The sequence below is a fragment of the Diabrotica virgifera genome, chromosome 6 (assembly GCF_917563875.1).
Source record: "Diabrotica virgifera virgifera chromosome 6, PGI_DIABVI_V3a".
NCBI lineage: Eukaryota > Metazoa > Arthropoda > Insecta > Coleoptera > Chrysomelidae > Diabrotica > Diabrotica virgifera.
Window position 1 is genome coordinate 173,073,855 of NC_065448.1, and position 20,099 is coordinate 173,093,953.

The window sequence follows — 20,099 nt, forward strand, 5'->3', positions numbered from 1 at the left end:
AGAAAAACTTTATGATACAGGTAAACAATACTATAAATTTCATTAAGATCGGTTCAATAAATTTTGCAAAATAAATTTTGCAATCCAGCTTTCGCAAAAAAATTCATTTTTTCAAAATGTTACAGGACTGAAAATAAAGCAGATAGCAAGTTGAAATTTTTTTTGCTTATAGAAGTGTACTGTACCTTTCATTTGCAATTTACAAAATTAAAACCGATTAATTACCACGGCGTCAGGAAATTTTTTAAATAAACAGTAGTTTTTGGTGCTACGCGCAGGACAGCTGTGTTCGATTCACACAAATTGATTTCCACCAAAATTTCTTCCATTCTTTATCTAATATATTATTTTCTTACTCTATATTTTGTTGTATTTTAATATTTTAATTCCACAAAAATCAAACTAATTTTATTATTGTTTGTGAAATATTGTTGAAACAATTGCATATTATGTTTAAAAATAATAAACTTTTATTCTCTTAGTTAAAATATATGAACAAAGAAAGTTTTTGCTAATTAAAGTGTTATTTCAAAGGATGGAGTATGTGTTTTTATTTTGCAATAAACAAATTTATTTATTTATATCGAAATGTAATAAAAATTAAAATGTATCAATCATTATCAAAGGTCATTGGAATGTCCAATCAGAGCAAACTATCCGCTGTCCTGCGCGTAGCACCAATATTTAATGTTTATTTAAAAAAATTCCTGACACCGTGGTCTTATTCGATTTAAATTTTGCAAAATTGCAGATGAAAGGTACAGTACACTTCTATAAGCAGAAAAAATTTAAATTGGCTATCTGCTTTATTTTCAGTCCTGTAACATTTTGAAAAAATGAATTTTTCTTGCGAAAGCTGGATTTTAAAATTTATTTTGCAAAATTTATGAAATCGATCTTAACGAAATTTACAATATTGTTTTACTGTATCATAAAGTTTTTCTGGGTGAAATATGAAGGTCCTAAGTGTAGCATAAATGGTTGAAAAATGCGAATACTTGTTTTTGTATGGTTTTTTCGCAATTATTGCTATTTTGCAACAAGGGTGACTATTTTTTAAATTTTTAACCAACTCTATATTGTAGGAAATTTAATTACGCAACTTTTATGTTAGTACAACTTTTCTCGGAAATGAACACTTTTAAAGTTATAATCAAAAAACAAAGAAAAAATCGAATTTTTCCTTCATTTTTTGACATTTTGATTATTTAAACAATGTTCCGGACCTTTTTGAGAGGGAGGATAACTCAAATATTATTATTTGAGTTATTTTTTCAAGCAATTTCTGCAAAAAAATTTGAGTCACCTCTCAACGTCCAAATGTACTAATATTTTTACAGATGCGCCCTGGTCTAATGGTTCATGTTTTTTTGGCACTCTATCTGTCTGAATATTTTATTAGTTTCCTTCTCGTAAAGTTCTCGCACACGTTCTAGCTTGAGTTTGTATACCTTTACTTTCTTGTACTCTTTTCGTTCCACCTCCTCTATTTTTTCATCCTTCAGTTTTGCAGTGACAAGCCTGTGTTGTGTGGACAGCTCCGGTTCCTTTTCCGTTAAGATATTTTGTGTTTTGTTCTAAATTTCTCGTAGACACTATATATAGTCGATTAACCTCTTTGCATTTCTGTCTTTAGCCACACATGTTATATTTGTCTTCAACGGTTTGTTCACTGAATGTGTTTCCTATTATGAGGTATCCTATTTTGATCATTTTTCCATTTTTCCTTATCTCTCTTGCTTTAGTTCTTAAAGTTTTCATTTTCATTTGTGAGATCCTCTGTGATCTCTATTTTCTCGTGTGAAACATTCTTAAGTTTGCATATAAATAAAAACGATAATTTTAAAAGAAAACTGTCTTTTAAAAATAAGATTTTTTTTGTTGCAGGTGCAAAAATGAGTTATCGACATCAATCAGGCGCGGAAAAAAGAAAAAGGAAGAAGGTGCAAAAACAATCCAAGGAAAAATTAACAAAAATAACAACATTTTTGCTACAAATACCGAAAATGAAGCCCAAGAAGCAGAAGCTGGTTGTTCTTTTCTAATGGAAGTTCAGCGGGAACACTGTCACTGGATCTCAAACAAATGAACATAAAAATATAGACAGACAAGATGATCTTATCTCATTAGAAAATTCTAGCAGATCTGATGTAGTACCGGTGGACACAGTTATTCAAAAATACGATGAAATACCTGCGATCTCTATATGGCCTGATTGTAAGACTGATGATTTTATAAGAACTGTGATAACTTTTAAACCAAAGAGCGATCCCTTAGAAAATTGTAAATGTATCAAGTATCAAAATGTATCAAATATACCAAATGTATCAAGATGGAAACAAAATATATTATAGACGATTAAATGAAAGCAACTTTTATAGAGTTAAACCCATTGGAGGCAAAGAAAAGAGAGATTGGCTAATATATGACGCAAGTGTTAAAGCTGCTTATTGTTACCCATGCAAATTATTTTCAATTGAAAAAAATAGTTTAGGTGATTTTGGATGTACCGACTGAAAACATTTGAATAGTGTGCTCAAATCCCACGAAGAGAGTAAATTTCATCTGAACTCTATGGTCACGTTAATAACAAGATCATCATTAATTGGAGTTATAGACGCTGGCTTGAAAGAGCAAGTGGAACGCGAAGCTGACTATTGGGTTAAAGTTCTAAGAAGAGTTGTTGCTACCATTAAATTACTTGCTTCTCAAGGACTTGCTTTCCGTGGATCCAATGAGGATTTAACAAGTCGTCATAGAGGCAATTACTTAAGTTGTCTTGTATACTTGGCTAAATTTGACAACTTCTTAGCTGAAAATTTACAGCGGTATGCGAATACAGGAAAAGGTTCAGTTAGCTATCTGTCTCACCAAATTTGCAATGAATTCCTGGAAGTGATGAAAGCAAAACTTGTAGAAACTCTTATACAGGAAATTAAAGAAGCCAAATACTTCTCTATAATTGTAGACTCTACTCCAGACATCAGCCATCAAGACCAGCTTACTTTTATCCTCAGGTATGTAAAGGACAATACGGTAGTTGAGAGATTCTTTGGTTTTATTCAGTTGGAGAGACACACCACACAGTATTTAACAGATGTGGTTATAAACAAATTAGAAAAGTTAGGCTTAGATATTGAAAATTGTCGAGGACAGACCTATGATAATGCCGCAAATATGTCGGGTCGTTACACAAGGCTTCAAGCAAGAATACGAGCGTTATCACCAACTGCTATTTATGTCCCATGTGCGAATCATTCTCTAAATCTAGCAGTGAATTTTGCATGTGAATCCAGCTTGGAAGCAAGTGGTTATTTCAGCACTGTTCAAAGTATCTACACGTTTTTTTCGGCTTCTCCTCAAAGGTGGAATTTGCTGAAAGAAAGCGGTAAATGTTGTGTAAAAATATTAATTGAACCCAGATGGTCCGCCCGATTTGACGCTGTAAATGCATTACTTAAAAACTACGTAGTCATCAAATATATTTTTTTTCAGTTAAGCAATAATAGAGATGAAAAATCAGCAGTTAGAAATGAAGCCAAGGTACTGCATAATAAAATGGATACCTTTGAGACAGCTCTATTGACACTGATTTGGGCAAGAATTTTGGAACGAGTGAATGCAACAAGCAAAACGTTAGAAACTGTGGACTTAAACGTGTCAATTGGAGTAGAATTAATGACATCTCTTTTGAGCTTTGTTGGAGACGTAAGAAATAAGTTTAGCGAAATTGAACAAAAAGCGAAAATTTTCTTTTGCGAAGGCGAGGATATTTCAAACATCTACTATACAGCTGACCTTCAAAGAACAAAGAAAAGAAAAACATTTTTCGATGAAGCAGGTGAAAGTGAAACGATTTTAAATGGGCAAGAGACATTCAGAATTGAAGTATTTAATGTTATATGCGACAATATTACTCAAGATCTTTTAAAGAGAATTGAATGCTACAAGGATGTAACATCAGCTTTTAGATGTTATTTTACGCTAGATAAAAAAGAAATCAAGACGTCAATTATTACTTTATGTGAGAAATATAAAAAAGATGTTGATGAAACCGAAGAGAACTTGCATAATGAAATTACCCATTTTGTAACGTTATGCCAAAATTTGAATAAACATACAATTTATGAAAAATTTGATGTCATCCAGGGTGTAAAGGCAACTTTTCCCAATATCTTAATTTTACTGCAAATTTATTTAACCATACCAATTTCTAATGCGTCAGGCGAGCGGTCTTTTTCGGCTTTAAAAAGAATAAAAACATATTTAAGGTCAAATTTGGGTCAAGAAAACCTAGACGCATTATCATTATCACTATTGTATATAGAGAATGAAGAACTGGAGAAACTGAATTGTGATAATATTATATTCGAGTTTGCGAACGCCAAGTCAAGAAAAAAAGTGATCTAAATTTTGTCTTTATGTATTTTTTAGAATATGTTTTTTTGTTTGTCATGTGTTGTTTTGTGGAACTTTGTGTGTTTTATTTATGTTTTTAAATATATTTTTTGGATTAACCTTTATAGTTCGTGCATCTGTTTTCTTGTTAAAAAACTGACAACGAATAGCAATGAAGGGGGCCCCTAAACTTCCAGCGCCCAGGGCCCGAAGTTAGGTTAAACCGGCACTGGACTCATTTATCTTAGAAGACAGCTTGCTTAAACGAGTACTGGAAAATTATGATGGTTCAGCGAGGAGAACACAGTTGGTGATTCCAAAGAGCAGAATAGCCGAAGTACTTCGTCAGTAAACCTCCAGCGCCCAGGGCCCGAAGTTAGGTTAAACCGGCACTGGACTCATTTATCTTAGAAGACAGCTTGCTTAAACGAGTACTGGAAAATTATGATGGTTCAGCGAGGAGAACACAGTTGGTGATTCCAAAGAGCAGAATAGCCGAAGTACTTCGTCAGTTACACGACAGTCCATCAGGAGGGCATTTTGGTGTGAAGAAAACCCTTCAGATAATTCGGGAACGATTTTATTGGATGAATAGTTGCGACGATGTAACGGACTAGTGTAAGAAATGTACTATCTGTGCTACGAGTAACGGACCTTAACGAAAAAGAAAGGCTCCTATGAGACAGTATAATGTTGGAAGTCCGTTTGAAAGAATAGCTTTGGATATTGCCGGGATATTTCCAGAAAATGAAAACGGATGCAAGTACATGTTGGTCGTAATGGATTACTTCACAAAATGGGTTGAGATCTACGCAATTCCGGACCAGAAGGCCGCCATTATTGCAGACGTGCTAATCAAAGACTATATCAGTGGATTTGGAGTGCCTCTGGAGATCCATAGTGATCAAGGAAGGAACTTTGAAAGCGATCTATTTCAGGGAATCTGTGATTGACTAGGCACAGAGAAGGCAAGAACCACGGCCTATCACCCGCAATCGGATGGAATGGTGGAGCGTATGAATAAGACAGTCGGCAAGTATTTGACAAAGATGGTGTCAATCATCAGCGAGACTGGGACCAGTACCTTCCGTTCTTCGCAATGGCCTATAGATCTGCTGTTAATGAATCAACGGGACAAATACCAGCAAAAGTTCTATTTGGACGCGAGATGCGTCTACCCTGTAATTTAGAGTTTGGATATCGACCTGGAGAAGATGTGGCTGGTGAAGATTATGTGAATGAATTGCGAAGAAGAATGGACGATATACACGAGTTGGTCCGTTTCAATCTTCAGATTGCTAGCGACCGAATGAAGAAACGGTACGATACCCAAGCTGAGAAGGGATGTTTCAAGGAAAACGACAAAATCTGGCTTTATAATTCAAAGAAGCGAACGGTTGTTCTCCCAAGTTGCTGCAGTTCTGGGAAGGCCCGTCCCTCATTTTAAAGAAGATTAATAACGTTATCTACCGAATAAATAAGATTTCTAGGGGAAAGCCGATGATAGTCCACCATAACCGGTTGGCGCCGTACGAGGGAGACCACGACGTAGATGAAGAAATGGAAGTAAACCAAGTCCGATAAGTATTCGACCTCAAGTTTGAGGAGTTCACGAGGGCCTATGGAGGTACCGGTAAAGCGAGACATGGTGTTAACACTGAAGAAAAGCGAGATCTACTCGCACTTCCCGATAATTATTCACTGACCCATACCATCCTGGCCAGTATCAGATTCGCACAAGTGTTGGCATCCGCCTTTCGAAGGAAGTTTGGTCGAGTTGCAGAACTTCAATGGCAACTGCCAGCTCCTGGCAAAGCATTGAAACTCCAAGATGCATCACGTTACCTTTTCTATCTGGTACCAAAAGACACTGTCCATGACCATCCTATCTACCAAGACATATGGGATGCATTAATTCAATTGAGAAAGCATGTGTTGGAGTCCGACGTGGAAAAGTTAGCCATGCCAAAGTTAGAATGCCGCCAATTAGACTGGCGGGTTGTCCGCAATATGGTGGAAGAAATTTTTAGACACCGAGGTCTAGGTATTTGTCTGTTGCCATCCGCATAGTTACTGGTGCGGAGCGAAGACCGTCCACTGCCACTTTTATACAACTGGGAGTTGTAAAAGAGGGTCCAATTGCAGATACCATCATCCAGTTCGAGTCCCGACAAGGTTCCAGGAGGAACCATCTTTTAAGGAGGGGGCAATGTGACGAATTTCTAACTGAAACCGGCCCTGCCCCTTGCAGTAAACAAACAACGGGGCCACGTCATCGACAAGTAGTTTCTCCGCTAAGTGAGAATTTTCGAGAAACCTGTTCCAGGCGTTCGAAATGTTTGACGGTGGATTCTCGAAGCAGAGCCGTATCTATATAAGCGCATGATTTTCAAATTAGGAGTTAGTTGTGAATTTGAAATCGTCGGTGTACTTTAATATGTAACGGGCGCGAAATACTTTTTGAATTTGTAATTAGATAAATTAGTAGATGTGGTGTAATAAATAAATTAGATATCGTAGTTTGTAGAATAAAGGATATAAATTCAGTGTTTTTCATTTGTTTAGAAGTAAGTTATTAAAAATAAATAAAGAAGTCAGTTTTGTAACATTACTCTCAAAATTAATTTCATAAAGTCGTCCCAGGATCGCAACATAAATATTGACAATATCATTTTAAAATGAAGATATAATATAAATATGTCTAAATTGTCAATATGAATGAGTCAGATTAAATGAAATTATTAGAGAATTTTCGAACTTCCAAAGAACGACTTCCAAATTGGAAGTCTAAACGTTCGTAAATTAATTTCAAACTAAAATTGTGGCCTTATTTACCAAATAAAATAGTAAATGACATAATTATGCCTCAAGGAAATGGCTTATTTTTTATTCCTTTATGGTTCATCCAGAAATCTGGAAACGTGTACATTGTACATATTATGATTATTTTCCTGGGTTTCCCCATTATTTATAATGACATTACTAGTGAAAAAATGTTATTGTCATGAATTGATGTGGTTGTTTTTTAAAGACACATGCTGGTAATTTTTAATGACAAATATTATCAAGCTCCAACAGAAGGTGAAAGTATTAAATACATATTAGAATTACCGTGATTTCGTTATGCTGAGAAGATTCAAAAATTGAAATCTCCCACAAAATTGAAAAAATATGCCAATTTTTTCATGGACTGATGAAGAAAGTAAAATAGACAAATGCAATCACTGTTAAAAATTTAACGATCTAATGATAATAAAATACAATACAGACGAGAAATTCAAACAAAAAAAGATGCACTGTATCATTATAGGAGAATCAAGTATATTCAAATGGGAAATAAGCCACAATTTTACCTAAAAATGATTTTATTAACGTTTCGACGCCCAAGTCGGGTGTCGTTGTCAAAATACAAAATAATACTAGATAAACAAAAATGTTGTTGCTTAGTAGAAATTCTTCTAATAATTTATTTAATCTGACTCATTTATATCGGCAATTCAGACACGTATTATACATTTTAAAGTAGACGACTTTAAAATGATATTGCCAATATTGATGAGTTGCGTTCCTGGGACGACTTTACTAAAAGATAGTTCATTCGATTACATGAAATCAATCCCAACTCAAGAATATCCGCCACAAAAAATCATAGCATGTGATCTGTCTTTAAAAAGACAACCAAATGCAACGGTGGCACTGAAATTCTCGCGTTAGAGATTCCATAGTAAATCACGAGGGAAAACCAGGAAAAACCTCGTGATACTATCCCGACATCGTAAGTATTTGGGTTTACATTTAGTTTACTCTCAAAACTAATACCAAATTCTGACTTGATATTTTAAATTTTAAATAATACTAAAATACTAAATATGTACTAACTCGATATGTTACTGATTTACTAATTGTGGTATTTTCTTTCTATTGACTTCCTCCTTTAATATGGGTAACCACATCCTACTGCATTCTACCGAGGAATTTGCGACACAATTGGTTTCATTTAGCATAATTAGAGCCGCTTCTTTGATTTTTCTCTTTTTACTGTCTGCTTCTTTTATGACTATACTTGAATCTCTCCACTGAACTCTATGTTCATTATCCCATGCGTGTTGACATATTTGAGATCTATCAAATTCTCTATTTTTTATATAAGACTGATGTTCATTTACTCTAACGTCTAATGGTCTTGACGTTTCACCTATATAAAATTGTTCGCATTCACAAAGTATTTTATAAATACAATTCTTTGTTCTTTCTTGTTCACTGTTAGGTTTAGTTTTAGATAGAATAGATCTCAATGTGTTTGTTGTTTTGAATGTTGTTCATATGTTGAATTTATTTCCTATTGTTTTAAGTTTCTCGGATAGTCCTTTTACATATGGTATTGATATTTTCCTCGTATTATTTCTTGCGAATGTTGTAGGATCCCGTTCTAAGTTGTTCTGTTCCATTCGATCCAATCTTGACAATTCCTTATTTATAAACGATATGGGATAATCATTTTTTAATAAAACAGATGTTAACAATTGTTTTTCTTCTAAAAATGAATTTTCGTTAGAAAAATTTTTAAAATTAAAAAAAAAATTTTCAAAACAACAAACACATTGAGATCTATTCTATCTAAAACTAAACCTAACAGTGAACAAGAAAGAACAAAAAATTGTATTTATAAAATACCTTGTGAATGCGAACAATTTTATATAGGTGAAACGTCAAGACCATTAGACGTTAGAGTAAATGAACATCAGTCTTATATAAAAAATAGAGAATTTGATAGATCTCAAATATGTCAACACGCATGGGATAATGAACATAGAGTTCAGTGGAGAGATTCAAGTATAGTCCTAAAAGAAGCAGACAGTAAAAAGAGAAAAATCAAAGACGAGGCTCTAATTATGCTAAATGAAACCAATTGTGTCGCAAATTCCTCGGTAGAATGCAGTAGGATGTGGTTACCCATATTAAAGGAGGAAGTCAATAGAAAGAAAATACCACAATTAGTAAATCAGTAACATATCGAGTTAGTACATATTTAGTATTTTAGTATTATTTAAAATTTAAAATATCAAGTCAGAATTTGGTATTAGTTTTGAGAGTAAACTAAATGTAAACCCAAATACTTACGATGTCGGGATAGTATCACGAGGTTTTTCCTGGTTTTCCCTCGTGATTTACTATGGAATCTCTAACGCGAGAATTTCAGTGCCACCGTTGCATTTGGTTGTCTTTTTAAAGACAGATCACATGCTATGATTTTTTGTGGCGGATATTCTTGAGTTGGGATTGATTTCATGTAATCGAATGAACTATCTTTTAGTAAAGTCGTCCCAGGACGCAACTCATCAATATTGGCAATATCATTTTAAAGTCGTCTACTTTAAAATGTATAATACGTGTCTGAATTGCCGATATAAATGAGTCAGATTAAATAAATTATTAGAAGAATTTTTACTAAGCAACAACATTTTTGTTTATCTAGTATTATTTTGTATTTGACAACGACACCCGACTTGGGCGTCGAAACGTTAATAAAATCATTTTTAGGTAAAATTGTGGCTTATTTCCCATTTGAATATACTTGATTATAAAAATGCCACAAGAAAATAGCTTCAGAACAACATTATAGGAGAAGTCTACAGGAGAAATAGTGTGGTAGAAAATACAAACGAACAATATTTTATAACAAGAAAAAAATAACATGAAAATTTCGGAATATTGTTAATAGCTTTTATATATTTTTAGACTATAATTTCGAAAGCAGTGGTGAAGCTGATCTGAGCAGTGCGCACTTTCTGCCACGAAATGGCATTATATGTGTATCGATGTTTGTGAAAACTTCTTCACAAGGAACGTTAGAGATAGAAATTACAGATAGAAATTCCGTAATGGAAACAAGAGAACTAAATACTAATGTAAGTAACAAATTGTATTTATACTCTAGCATTTTAGATTCGCGATGCATTTAAGTGGACATATCGTAGCTACTAAAGTCTAAAAATTATTGTCACTCTAGTAAATGATTTTTGGTATTGTTGAATAGATCGCTCTCGAAGATCTTGTCACTATATGGTTCTCCAATGGTACTCTAAATTGACTGATGTATTCTTTGATTAACATATCTGCAATAGTGGTGACATGCTGGTTTAGAATTGCGTCATAGATCTCGACAAGCTTTGTGAAATAATTAATTGCAACCAAGATGTACTTGCAACCATTTTCACTTTTTGGGAAATGGCCCGGCAATGTCCAAAGCTATTATTTCAAGCGGACTTCCAACATCGTTGTGTCTCATAGGAGCCTTTCTTTTTCGGCAAAGCCCGTTACTAGTGGCACAGCGGTATATTTCTTGTACCAGTCCTTTACCTTATCGGAACTATTCATCCAATAAAATATTTTCCGAATGGTCTGAACGGTTTTATTTACACCGAAATACCCTCGGACTGTGGTTCCAAGTGCCGAAAAAGTGGTCATGAACCTTTAAAATCGTATATTGTTTATACACTTCGGAATTACTTTCGTACTTAAGGATTTTTAGAATCGCCGATTACAAATCTGACATTATTTTTTTTTAAACAAAATGGCGGATAAAACATGCCGAAAAGAAATTGAAAATACCAGTCAAACAACGATGTTAGCTGTTAGCTGACATAGAAATAAAAAGAAAACGTGAAATCGGAGAATTGATAGAAATTGAAAGAAATCCCAACGGTCTAAACTCTAAACCAAAGAGATGATGCTCAACGGCTTCCTACAATATGAAAAACGGTATTCTCTCAGCACTCAAAAAGCCAAAAACGGAACACCATTGTTGCGATGAGGAACAGAATTTTGCACATTAGTAATGATATCTACATACAAAAGAATTTAAAAAATACTATTCAAGATATTCTTGAACAACGGCTATACGAGCAAAATGCTGAAAAAAACTAATATACAGCTCAGACCTATATGACGGGCAACGTGAAAACCGACCAGCAGATCCCGTCATTTACAAAAAGTTACCTTACGTAAATGGCTTAACCAACAACATAATTAAGTTTCTGAGTGAAAATCCAAAAATCAAAATAGCTAAATACAATAGCATATCTAATTATAGCTTGTTCTCGAAACTTAAAGACCAGACACCAGTCCTAAATGAGAGTCACCTCATTTCCCAACGTTCTTGTCTCAAATGCGATGGGTAGTACATAGGGCAAACATCGCAATGGTTAAAACAAAGGATTACACAGCAAAAAAGTGACTGTAAAAAAGAAATAGTTTCATGTGCAGTATCACACCATTATAACACAACAGGCCATGCATTTGATTTACCCGATGTGAAGATCCTGGAGAAAGAAAGTACATAATTATAAGAAAAGATTATGTCTCGAAATGTATTACATAAATAAAAATAAACATCAAGCACATTACGACACAAGCAAAAGAAATTTTAGTTGAAATATTCAACGCATGCCTTTCAGGCAATAATGGCGTGCCCTCTGAGTGGAAAAAGTCCATAACTATCCCTATATACATATACAAAAAATGTGGTAGAAAAAATTGTAATAATTACAGAGGCATTAGTGTGACCAGCTCAGTTGGAAGACTGTACGAACGTATAATAAAGAAAATGATTGAAATGGACGTATAATAAATGAAAATGATCATACCAGATGTGAAGATCCTGGAGAAATAAAGTACATAATTATAAGAAAAGATTATGTCTCGAAATGTATTACATAAATAAAAATATACATCAAGCACATCACGACACAAGCAAAAGAAATTTTAGTTGAAATATTCAACGCATGCCTTTCAGGCAATAGTGACGTGCCCTCTGAGTGGAAAAAGTCCATAACTATCCCTATATATATATACAAAAAGGGTGGTAGAAAAATTGTAATAATTACAGAGGCATTAGTGTGACCAGCTCAGTTGGAAGACTGTACGGACGTATAATAAAGAAAATGATTGAAAAGGAGTGGCAAGATTCCGAAGAACAAAGTGGATTACCCGTGTTGAGTTGCCCCCACCCCCCACTTGCAAAAATTAAAAAACAAATAGCCCTGATTTATGAGCTTTCATATTCCGCAAATTAAAAATTTTGAGCTCGTTACACTGAGCAGGAATTCAATATTTTAGTGGGGGGGCTGACTTACTTAAAAATAGGGATATTGAATCTATTTTTGCGGCCGAATTACGAACTATTTATGAGCTCTTGAAATGATATAGTTTCGATTTTTGAGCTCATCCCCTTCACCCCCAAACAACCCTTTAATTGATTTAACTTAAGAGAAACATGGTGAGAAAAATTAAAATGTATCGTATAGCGGATATAATTTGTATAGCTTATATATTCTAATAAACTCTTAAATCACGCGTATTTCGATTATTGAGCTGCAACCTCTCTCGCAAGAAAACACCTCCTCTTCCCGGCTTAAGAGAGAGTTGTACTTAAAATGCATTCAATTAATTATTTGGCGAATACATATCATTTAATAATTTATGAGCTCTAAAAAAAACTAGCATTTACATAGATCATTAAGAGGAAACAGTAGCGATCAACAGGTAGCGAAAACGTGTTCCAAGATTGCGGCTGTAATTTTGAATATTTTTTCGAGATATTTGGCACACGTATTCGTAATATAATAAAGAATGGCAGTACAGAGCCCAATTTGAAAAATATATCAATATGTAGAAATTACTCTATAATTAAATACAATATTAACAAAACGAGCCTGTACCGCCATTAAGAAGAACAAAAAAATACACTTTCTTCAAATAAACTTTTTTATCCGATGCCTAGATTTTGTGTCATTTTAGAACTACTAATGAAATAAAAAATTTTAGTAGTTCCAAAATGACGCAAAATCTAGGCATCGGATAAAAAAGTTTATTTGAAGAAAGTGTATTTTTTTGTTCTTCTTAATGGCGGTACAGGCTCGTTTTTTTAATATTGTATTTAATTACAGAGTAATTTCCACATATTATTATATTTTTCAAATTGGGCTCTGTACCGCCATTCTCTATTATATTACGAATACGTGTGCCAAATATCTCGAAAAAATATTCAAAATTACAGCCGCAATCTTGGAACGCGTTTTTGCTACCTGTTGATCGCTACTGTTTCCTCTTAAACTGCAATTCCTTTTTACTCCAGGCTGTGGGTGAAAAATAGGTCGATTTCAGGATATAATTCAGGAATTTTTGAAACCTATCAGGTGTTGTAAAGGACGATGCCAGGAATAACTTCTACTAAAATTTGACCAAAAATATTGTGAGCTTTTTTTGTTATTGCGATTTTCATTTGTTAAATTTGCAATTTTTAAAGATATTTAATTTTGTAGCTTAGGATATTGATTCTAGAGAAAAACTTTTTAATAGAAAGTTGTAGTAAATTAAAAAACCTACAAATTAAGCTATGGTAAGTTTAATTTCGTTTATTGGTTATTGCAAAACAGCCTGCGAAAGTCCAAAATGGCCGTTTTTTTAATTGCGTTATTTATTGTAAAAATAATTTTTTTTATTTTTTACAGCTTTAAAATGAAGATCTTTCAATTCCAAACATAAAAAAAAATTGTAAGGCCGGATTAACGAATTTGTTGCTTAGATATTAGGTTTGTTCGTAGTACGATCCAATCGATCAGCAACCGTTGCCAACCATCAGACGCATGCGCAGTTAACAGTTAGCGCTGCGCAGTTAACAGTTCGAGTTCGTAGACTACGACCGCGCTTGCGTCTGACGGTTGGCAACGGTTGCTGATCGTTCTACGAACAAACCTATTATAAATTGTTTATCCCAAGAGGTCAAATGGCGAAGGCTATAACTTTTTGAAAAAAAATCGTAGAGAGTTGGTGAAACATCCATCTCCTTCTAAAATAAATGCGTAAAACATTTTTAAATCTCTAATTTTTGGGTTTGAAAATAAGGGGGCAAATTTCGTTATAAACATTTAGAGCTGAGGCGGCCTTGTACATCCTATGAGTTTTTAACTTAAAGATTATTGTTGCTGAAGACGAAACGAAGATTAATAAAAAAATTAAAAATTTCTACGACCAACTGAAGCCGAGCTAAATGTTGGGTTTGAAAATAAGGTGGCATATTTCGTTATAAACATTTAGAGCTGAAGCGGCCCTGTTCATCCTATGAGTTTCTAACTTACAGATTATTGTTGCTGAAGACGAAACGAAGATTTATAAACAAAATTAAAATTTTCTACAACCAACTGAAGCCGAGATAATTGTTTCTTTTTTCTTAAATCGTAGTGCCTTTATTTATAACAAATAAAAAATTATTTTACAGTCATTGACTAAAGAAAGACTTATATTATCTTAAAATAAAAATTATTATAAAATATAGTTACATTTAATTATTAAAAATTATTTTTAAAATCGGTGCTTTTGCAAGCGGCCGAATTTTGCAAATCGCCCGGCTCGCTTCAAATCCGCGCTCTCGGAAAATTTTTACGTAACTTGTATTAAATTTTGACCGAAAACAATTTAATAATATTACCATTATAATATACAGTCTATTTACCACTGTATTTCTTTTTCTTGATAAACTTTTATATGTGAAATCTCATTTCTGAAGAAATAATATTACAAAAATGATACATTATATGAAATATCTAACTATATTTTTAATTTTTTCATTGTTTTATAAATATAATAATAATAATAATAATGTTACTTCTTATTATACAATATAAAATTTTTCTTCTTGTAGTGACTATCCGTTTTGGATGTTGGCGACCATCATGGCAATCTGTACTGGCTCACTAAATCGGTACTGCTGCTCTAAAAAGCTTTGTAGTTGTTGTGTTGAACGACGTCCGTAAATTTTCTAGCAAGGTAAAGTTTCCAAATGGGGTTTGCCAAATTGCCATGATGGTCGAGAACATCCAAAACGGATGGTCACTACAAGAAGAAAAAGTTTTATATTGTCTAATAAGAAGTAACATTATTATTATTATATTTATATAACAATGAAAAAATTAAAAATATAGTTTATATATTTCATATATATGTATCATTTTTGTAATATTATTTCTTCAGAAATGAGATTTCACATATAAAAGTTTATCAAGAAAAACAAGTACAGTGGTAAATAGACTGTATATTATAATGGTAATATTATTAAAAATTGTTTTCGGTCAAAATTTAATACAAGTTACGTAAAAATTTTCCGAGCGCGCGGATTTGAAGCGAGCCGGTCGATTTGCAAAATTCGGCCGCTCGCAAAAGCACCGATTTTAAAAATACTTTTTAATAATTATATGTAGCTATATTTTATAATAATTTTTATTTTAAGATAATATAAGTCTTTTTTTAGTCAATGACTGTAAAATAATTTCTTAATTGTTATAAATAAAGGCACTACGATTTAAGAAAAAAGAAACAGTTATCTCGGCTTCAGTTGGTTGTAGAAAATTTTTATTCTTTTATAAATCTTCGTTTCGTCATTAGCAACAATAATCTGTAAGTTAGAAACTCATAGGATGTACAGGGCCGCTTCAGCTCTAAATGTTTATAACGAAATTTGCCCCCTTATTTCCAAACCCAACATTTAGCTCGGTTTCAGTTGGTCGTAAAATTTTTTAATTTTTTTATGAACCTTCGTTTCGTCTTCAGAAACAATAATCTGTAAGTTAAAAACTCATAGGATGTACAGGGCCGCTTCAGCTCTAAATGTTTATAACGAAATTTGCCCCCTTATTTTCAAACCCAAAAATTAGAGGTTTAAAAATGTTTTACGCATTTATTTACATCAGTATATGAAAATATAACTCTTTGGAAGGAGATTGGATGTTTCACCAACTCTCTACGATTTTTTTCAAAAAGTTATAGCCTTCGACATTATTTGGTCTCTTGGAATAAACAATTTATAATGTCTAAGCAACAAATTCGTTAATCCGGCCTTACAATTTTTTTTATGTTTGGAATTGAAAGATTTTCATTTTAAAGCTTTAAAAAATAAAAAAAAATTATTTGTACAATAAATAACGCAATTGTAAAAAACGGCCACTTTGGACTTTTCGCGGGCTGTTTTGCAATAACCAATAAACGAAATTAAACTTACCATAGCTCAAATTGTAGGTTTTTTTAATTTACTACAACTTTCTATTAAAAAGTTTTTCTGTAGAATCAATATCCTAAGCTGCAAATTTAAAAATCTTTAAAAATTGCAAATTTAACAAATGAAAATCGCAATAACAAAAAAAGCTCACAATATTTTTGGTCACATTTTAGTAGAAGTTATTCCTGGCATCGTCCTTTACAACACCTGATAGGTTTCAAAAATTCCTGAATTATATCACGTTTTTTCACCCACAGCCTGGGGTATTTGTATAGTATATACATATTATATATGAATCGGTTTTAAAACGTCTAGTGCAGTCACTAAAAGTAAAAATCAACTATTACCTTCAATTTCGGTGAACCTTCATCGATTTTCACGAAAATTGGAGAGTGGTTAAAGGAAACCTCAAGAAACAAAGGTGACATGGTGCCACCTTGCGCCTTTACCCTGAGGGTGGATACCGCCCCTTCTCGCGGGTAAAAATTATTTTATTAAAAATAATTCCACAAATCGATAGGACAAATTATAAGCAAAATTTGTTATATAAAGTTATTAAAATAAGTCAATACTTTTTGAGTTATGAAAGATAAAAAAAATGCATGTTTTAAAGAGGTATTTCGTAAATCACTGAAAAACTGTAAGTTGTTACAAAAAAGTTAATAGAAGTTTAATTCGTATAGCTTATATTCTAAGAATAAACTCTTAAATCACGCGCATTTCGAATATTGAGCTACAACCCTTTCGTAAGAAAACCACCCCATCTTCTCAGATTAAGAAATAATTTCACTTAAAATTAATTAGATTAATTATTTGGCGACTACATGTCGTTTAATAATTTATGAGCTCGCAAAATACACACATTTCAATTATTGAATTGCAATTTTCTTTCTATAGTGCAGTCACTGAAGGTAAAAATCAACTATAATCTTCGATTTCGGTGAACCTCCATTCATTTTCACAAAAATTGATGAGTGGATAGAGGCTACCTCAAGAAACAAAAGTAACATGGTACCAACTTGCGGTCTTAGCCTGGGGTAGATGTCACCCCTTCTCGGGGGTGAAAATTGCTTTATTAAAAATAACCCCACAAATGGATAGAGGGAAAAATTCTAAGCAAAATTTGTTGTGTAACGTTAATAAAATAAATCAATACTTTTTGAGTTATTAAAGATAAAATATTTTAATTTTTGTGAAAAAAAAAATGCATGCTTTAAAGCGATTTTTCAAAAATAAGTAAAACTAAGTTTTTACAAAAAAGTTTTCATCACTAAAATTGAAGCTAATAAAAAATATAATAAATTCCTTATAGTCTGGACAGATTATCGAAGAACAGGCCATTTTCAGGAAAAATGATTTACCAGCAATTTTATTGCTGGAATCGAATCTTATGATTGTATATATTAATAATATAGGTATGCAAAGTCCGCAGATAGTGTGCTACTTTTTTTAAAAACAATTTTTTTCAATTTTTGCTCTATAACTCCAAAGATTTTATCTTTACACCAAAAACACTCAAATAAAAATTCACCGTTTTTAAATTCTGCAAAGAGACATGTTTTTCCTGATTTACTTCGATGAAAATTTTCCCCGGAAAATACGGGTTTTTCCAGCAAAATCTTTACTTTTCAACTAAAATTTTAGGTAAGTAATTGCTTATCAATAATTAAATAACTTGGTAATATAAAAGCTCTTTTTGTATAGATTAAAATTCCAGAAGCCGATGGAAATTGAATTAACAGTTTATAAACAATTAAATTGTAAATTAAAAATTTACGGTCGCTATAATGACTACAATAATTATGAAGCATAAGAATAACTACGATTTTTGTATAAATAGGCTATTGATTATATTCAAAATAAGATAGCTAAAAGGAACTACACCGTTAACGGGGTTTTATTATTTCATATGGTCAATGGACATCTATATATGAAAAAACCGCGGAGTGCTACCATTTAAAGGGGTGCGTTTTTGAGAAATTGGTGAATTAGTCCCTGGGCACAGGTTACATTAGGGTGAGTTCTATGCACTTTTGGTACAAACATGCCTACATAAAAATTGTTCCTGGTTAAATTTTCTATCTACATATCACTTTTTAAAGTCAATGATACATTTTTTTACAAAAATATATTCAAAAGAAAAAGCACAAAGAAACCCAAAAGAAAGAAATTTTGTTTTTTGTCTCATAACTTTTGTCCACGAGGATATAGGTATAGACATTGCTTTACAGAAAAAAAACCTACATATTTCTTCTTTAAAATGTTGTGTAGTAGAGGTAACTATAATTTATAGTTTTCGAAATATGATTTTTCAAATTTCGCCACTCACAGCAATTTTGGGCAATTTTCCTTGTTATTTCGCAAATATTGTTCTGTAACTTTTTTCTACGTAACTTTAGGTATATGCAATGGTACACGTAATAGGAACAGAAATCAATTACCTTTAAAATGGTCTACTGTATAACGTTGTACGACTTTTTCTTTTCAAAAGAGATTATGGTTTTTCATGGTTTTATACTTTTAACGATTTTTATAATATAATATAAAAATAAAATAATATTATTATATAACACATTATATATTATATAATATTATATTATATGTAGTATATATAATATAATATTATATTATATATTATATAATACCTAATATAAAAAAATATTGTTTTTTACATTTTTTACGATTATTTGTGAAATTTCTCATTATAACTTTTTTCATATTTTTCATTTTTTTTTATATAATAAAAAAAGCTTAATTTTTTTTTAAATGGTGTATCATCTATATTTAAATAATGGAAACCGAGTGATTCTTTGGTATTTTTTACCTGTATTATTTAAAATTATTTCTCTTACAAAAAATACATAAACATTAGTCTTAGAAAACATCACTTTAGTTAAAATTATTTAAAGGTTGACATTTAAAAATTTTTCAAAACCAAAGTCCATCTCTTCGTTAGCATTAGCTTCAATATCTTCCTCTGACACCTCAGTTATCTTAGAGTTCCCACAATTAGTACCCATGCACATGCACCCTTTGCAGAATATTGAACAACTAATTCCCATCTTCCTACAACCGCAGTTTTTTGTACATCCTTTGGTACATTTACATGCTATTTTTTCAAGCAAAGCTTGTGGTGCAGGAGCTCTGACAGTAAATATTGGAATTAATCCATATTTTGAAGTTTGCCCGGCCGAGTCAAGTGGATCCAAAGTATTACCTATAAAAAATAAGATTCAATCATAACACACAATCGCATAAAAAAGTTGTAATGAGAAATTTAAAAAATAATTCTAAAATCAAAAATCGATGCAAGTAATTATTACATGTTAAAAAACAATATCTTATTCACAAGTAATCCTAGAATTTTTTATAATACACCATTTTAAAGTAAACAGAATAAGCTTTCTTTTTTATTATAATATAATGTATAAATAAATGTAGAAAAAAAAAGTTATAATGAAATATTTAAAAAACTAATCGTAAAAAATATAAAAACTCGTTATAAGTATAAAATCTTGAAAAAGATAACCTCTTTAAAAGAAGTCGTACAACATTATACAGTAGAACATTTTAAAGGTAATTGATTTCTATTACTCTTACATGTAGCATTGCATATGCCTAAAGTTGCGAAGAAAAAAGTTACAGAACA

General features: G+C 32.1%; 1 protein-coding gene across 1 annotated transcript in view; it reads left to right on the forward strand.

Annotated features, from left to right (window-relative positions):
• Window positions 1–20,099, forward strand: part of LOC126887030 (uncharacterized) — a 560,578-nt gene that overhangs the window by 224,801 nt on the left and 315,678 nt on the right. The window contains exon 6 of the mRNA XM_050654335.1: window positions 10,138–10,307. Coding sequence (XP_050510292.1) covers window positions 10,138–10,307 — 170 coding nt within the window. The remainder of the gene's footprint in view (window positions 1–10,137; window positions 10,308–20,099) is intronic.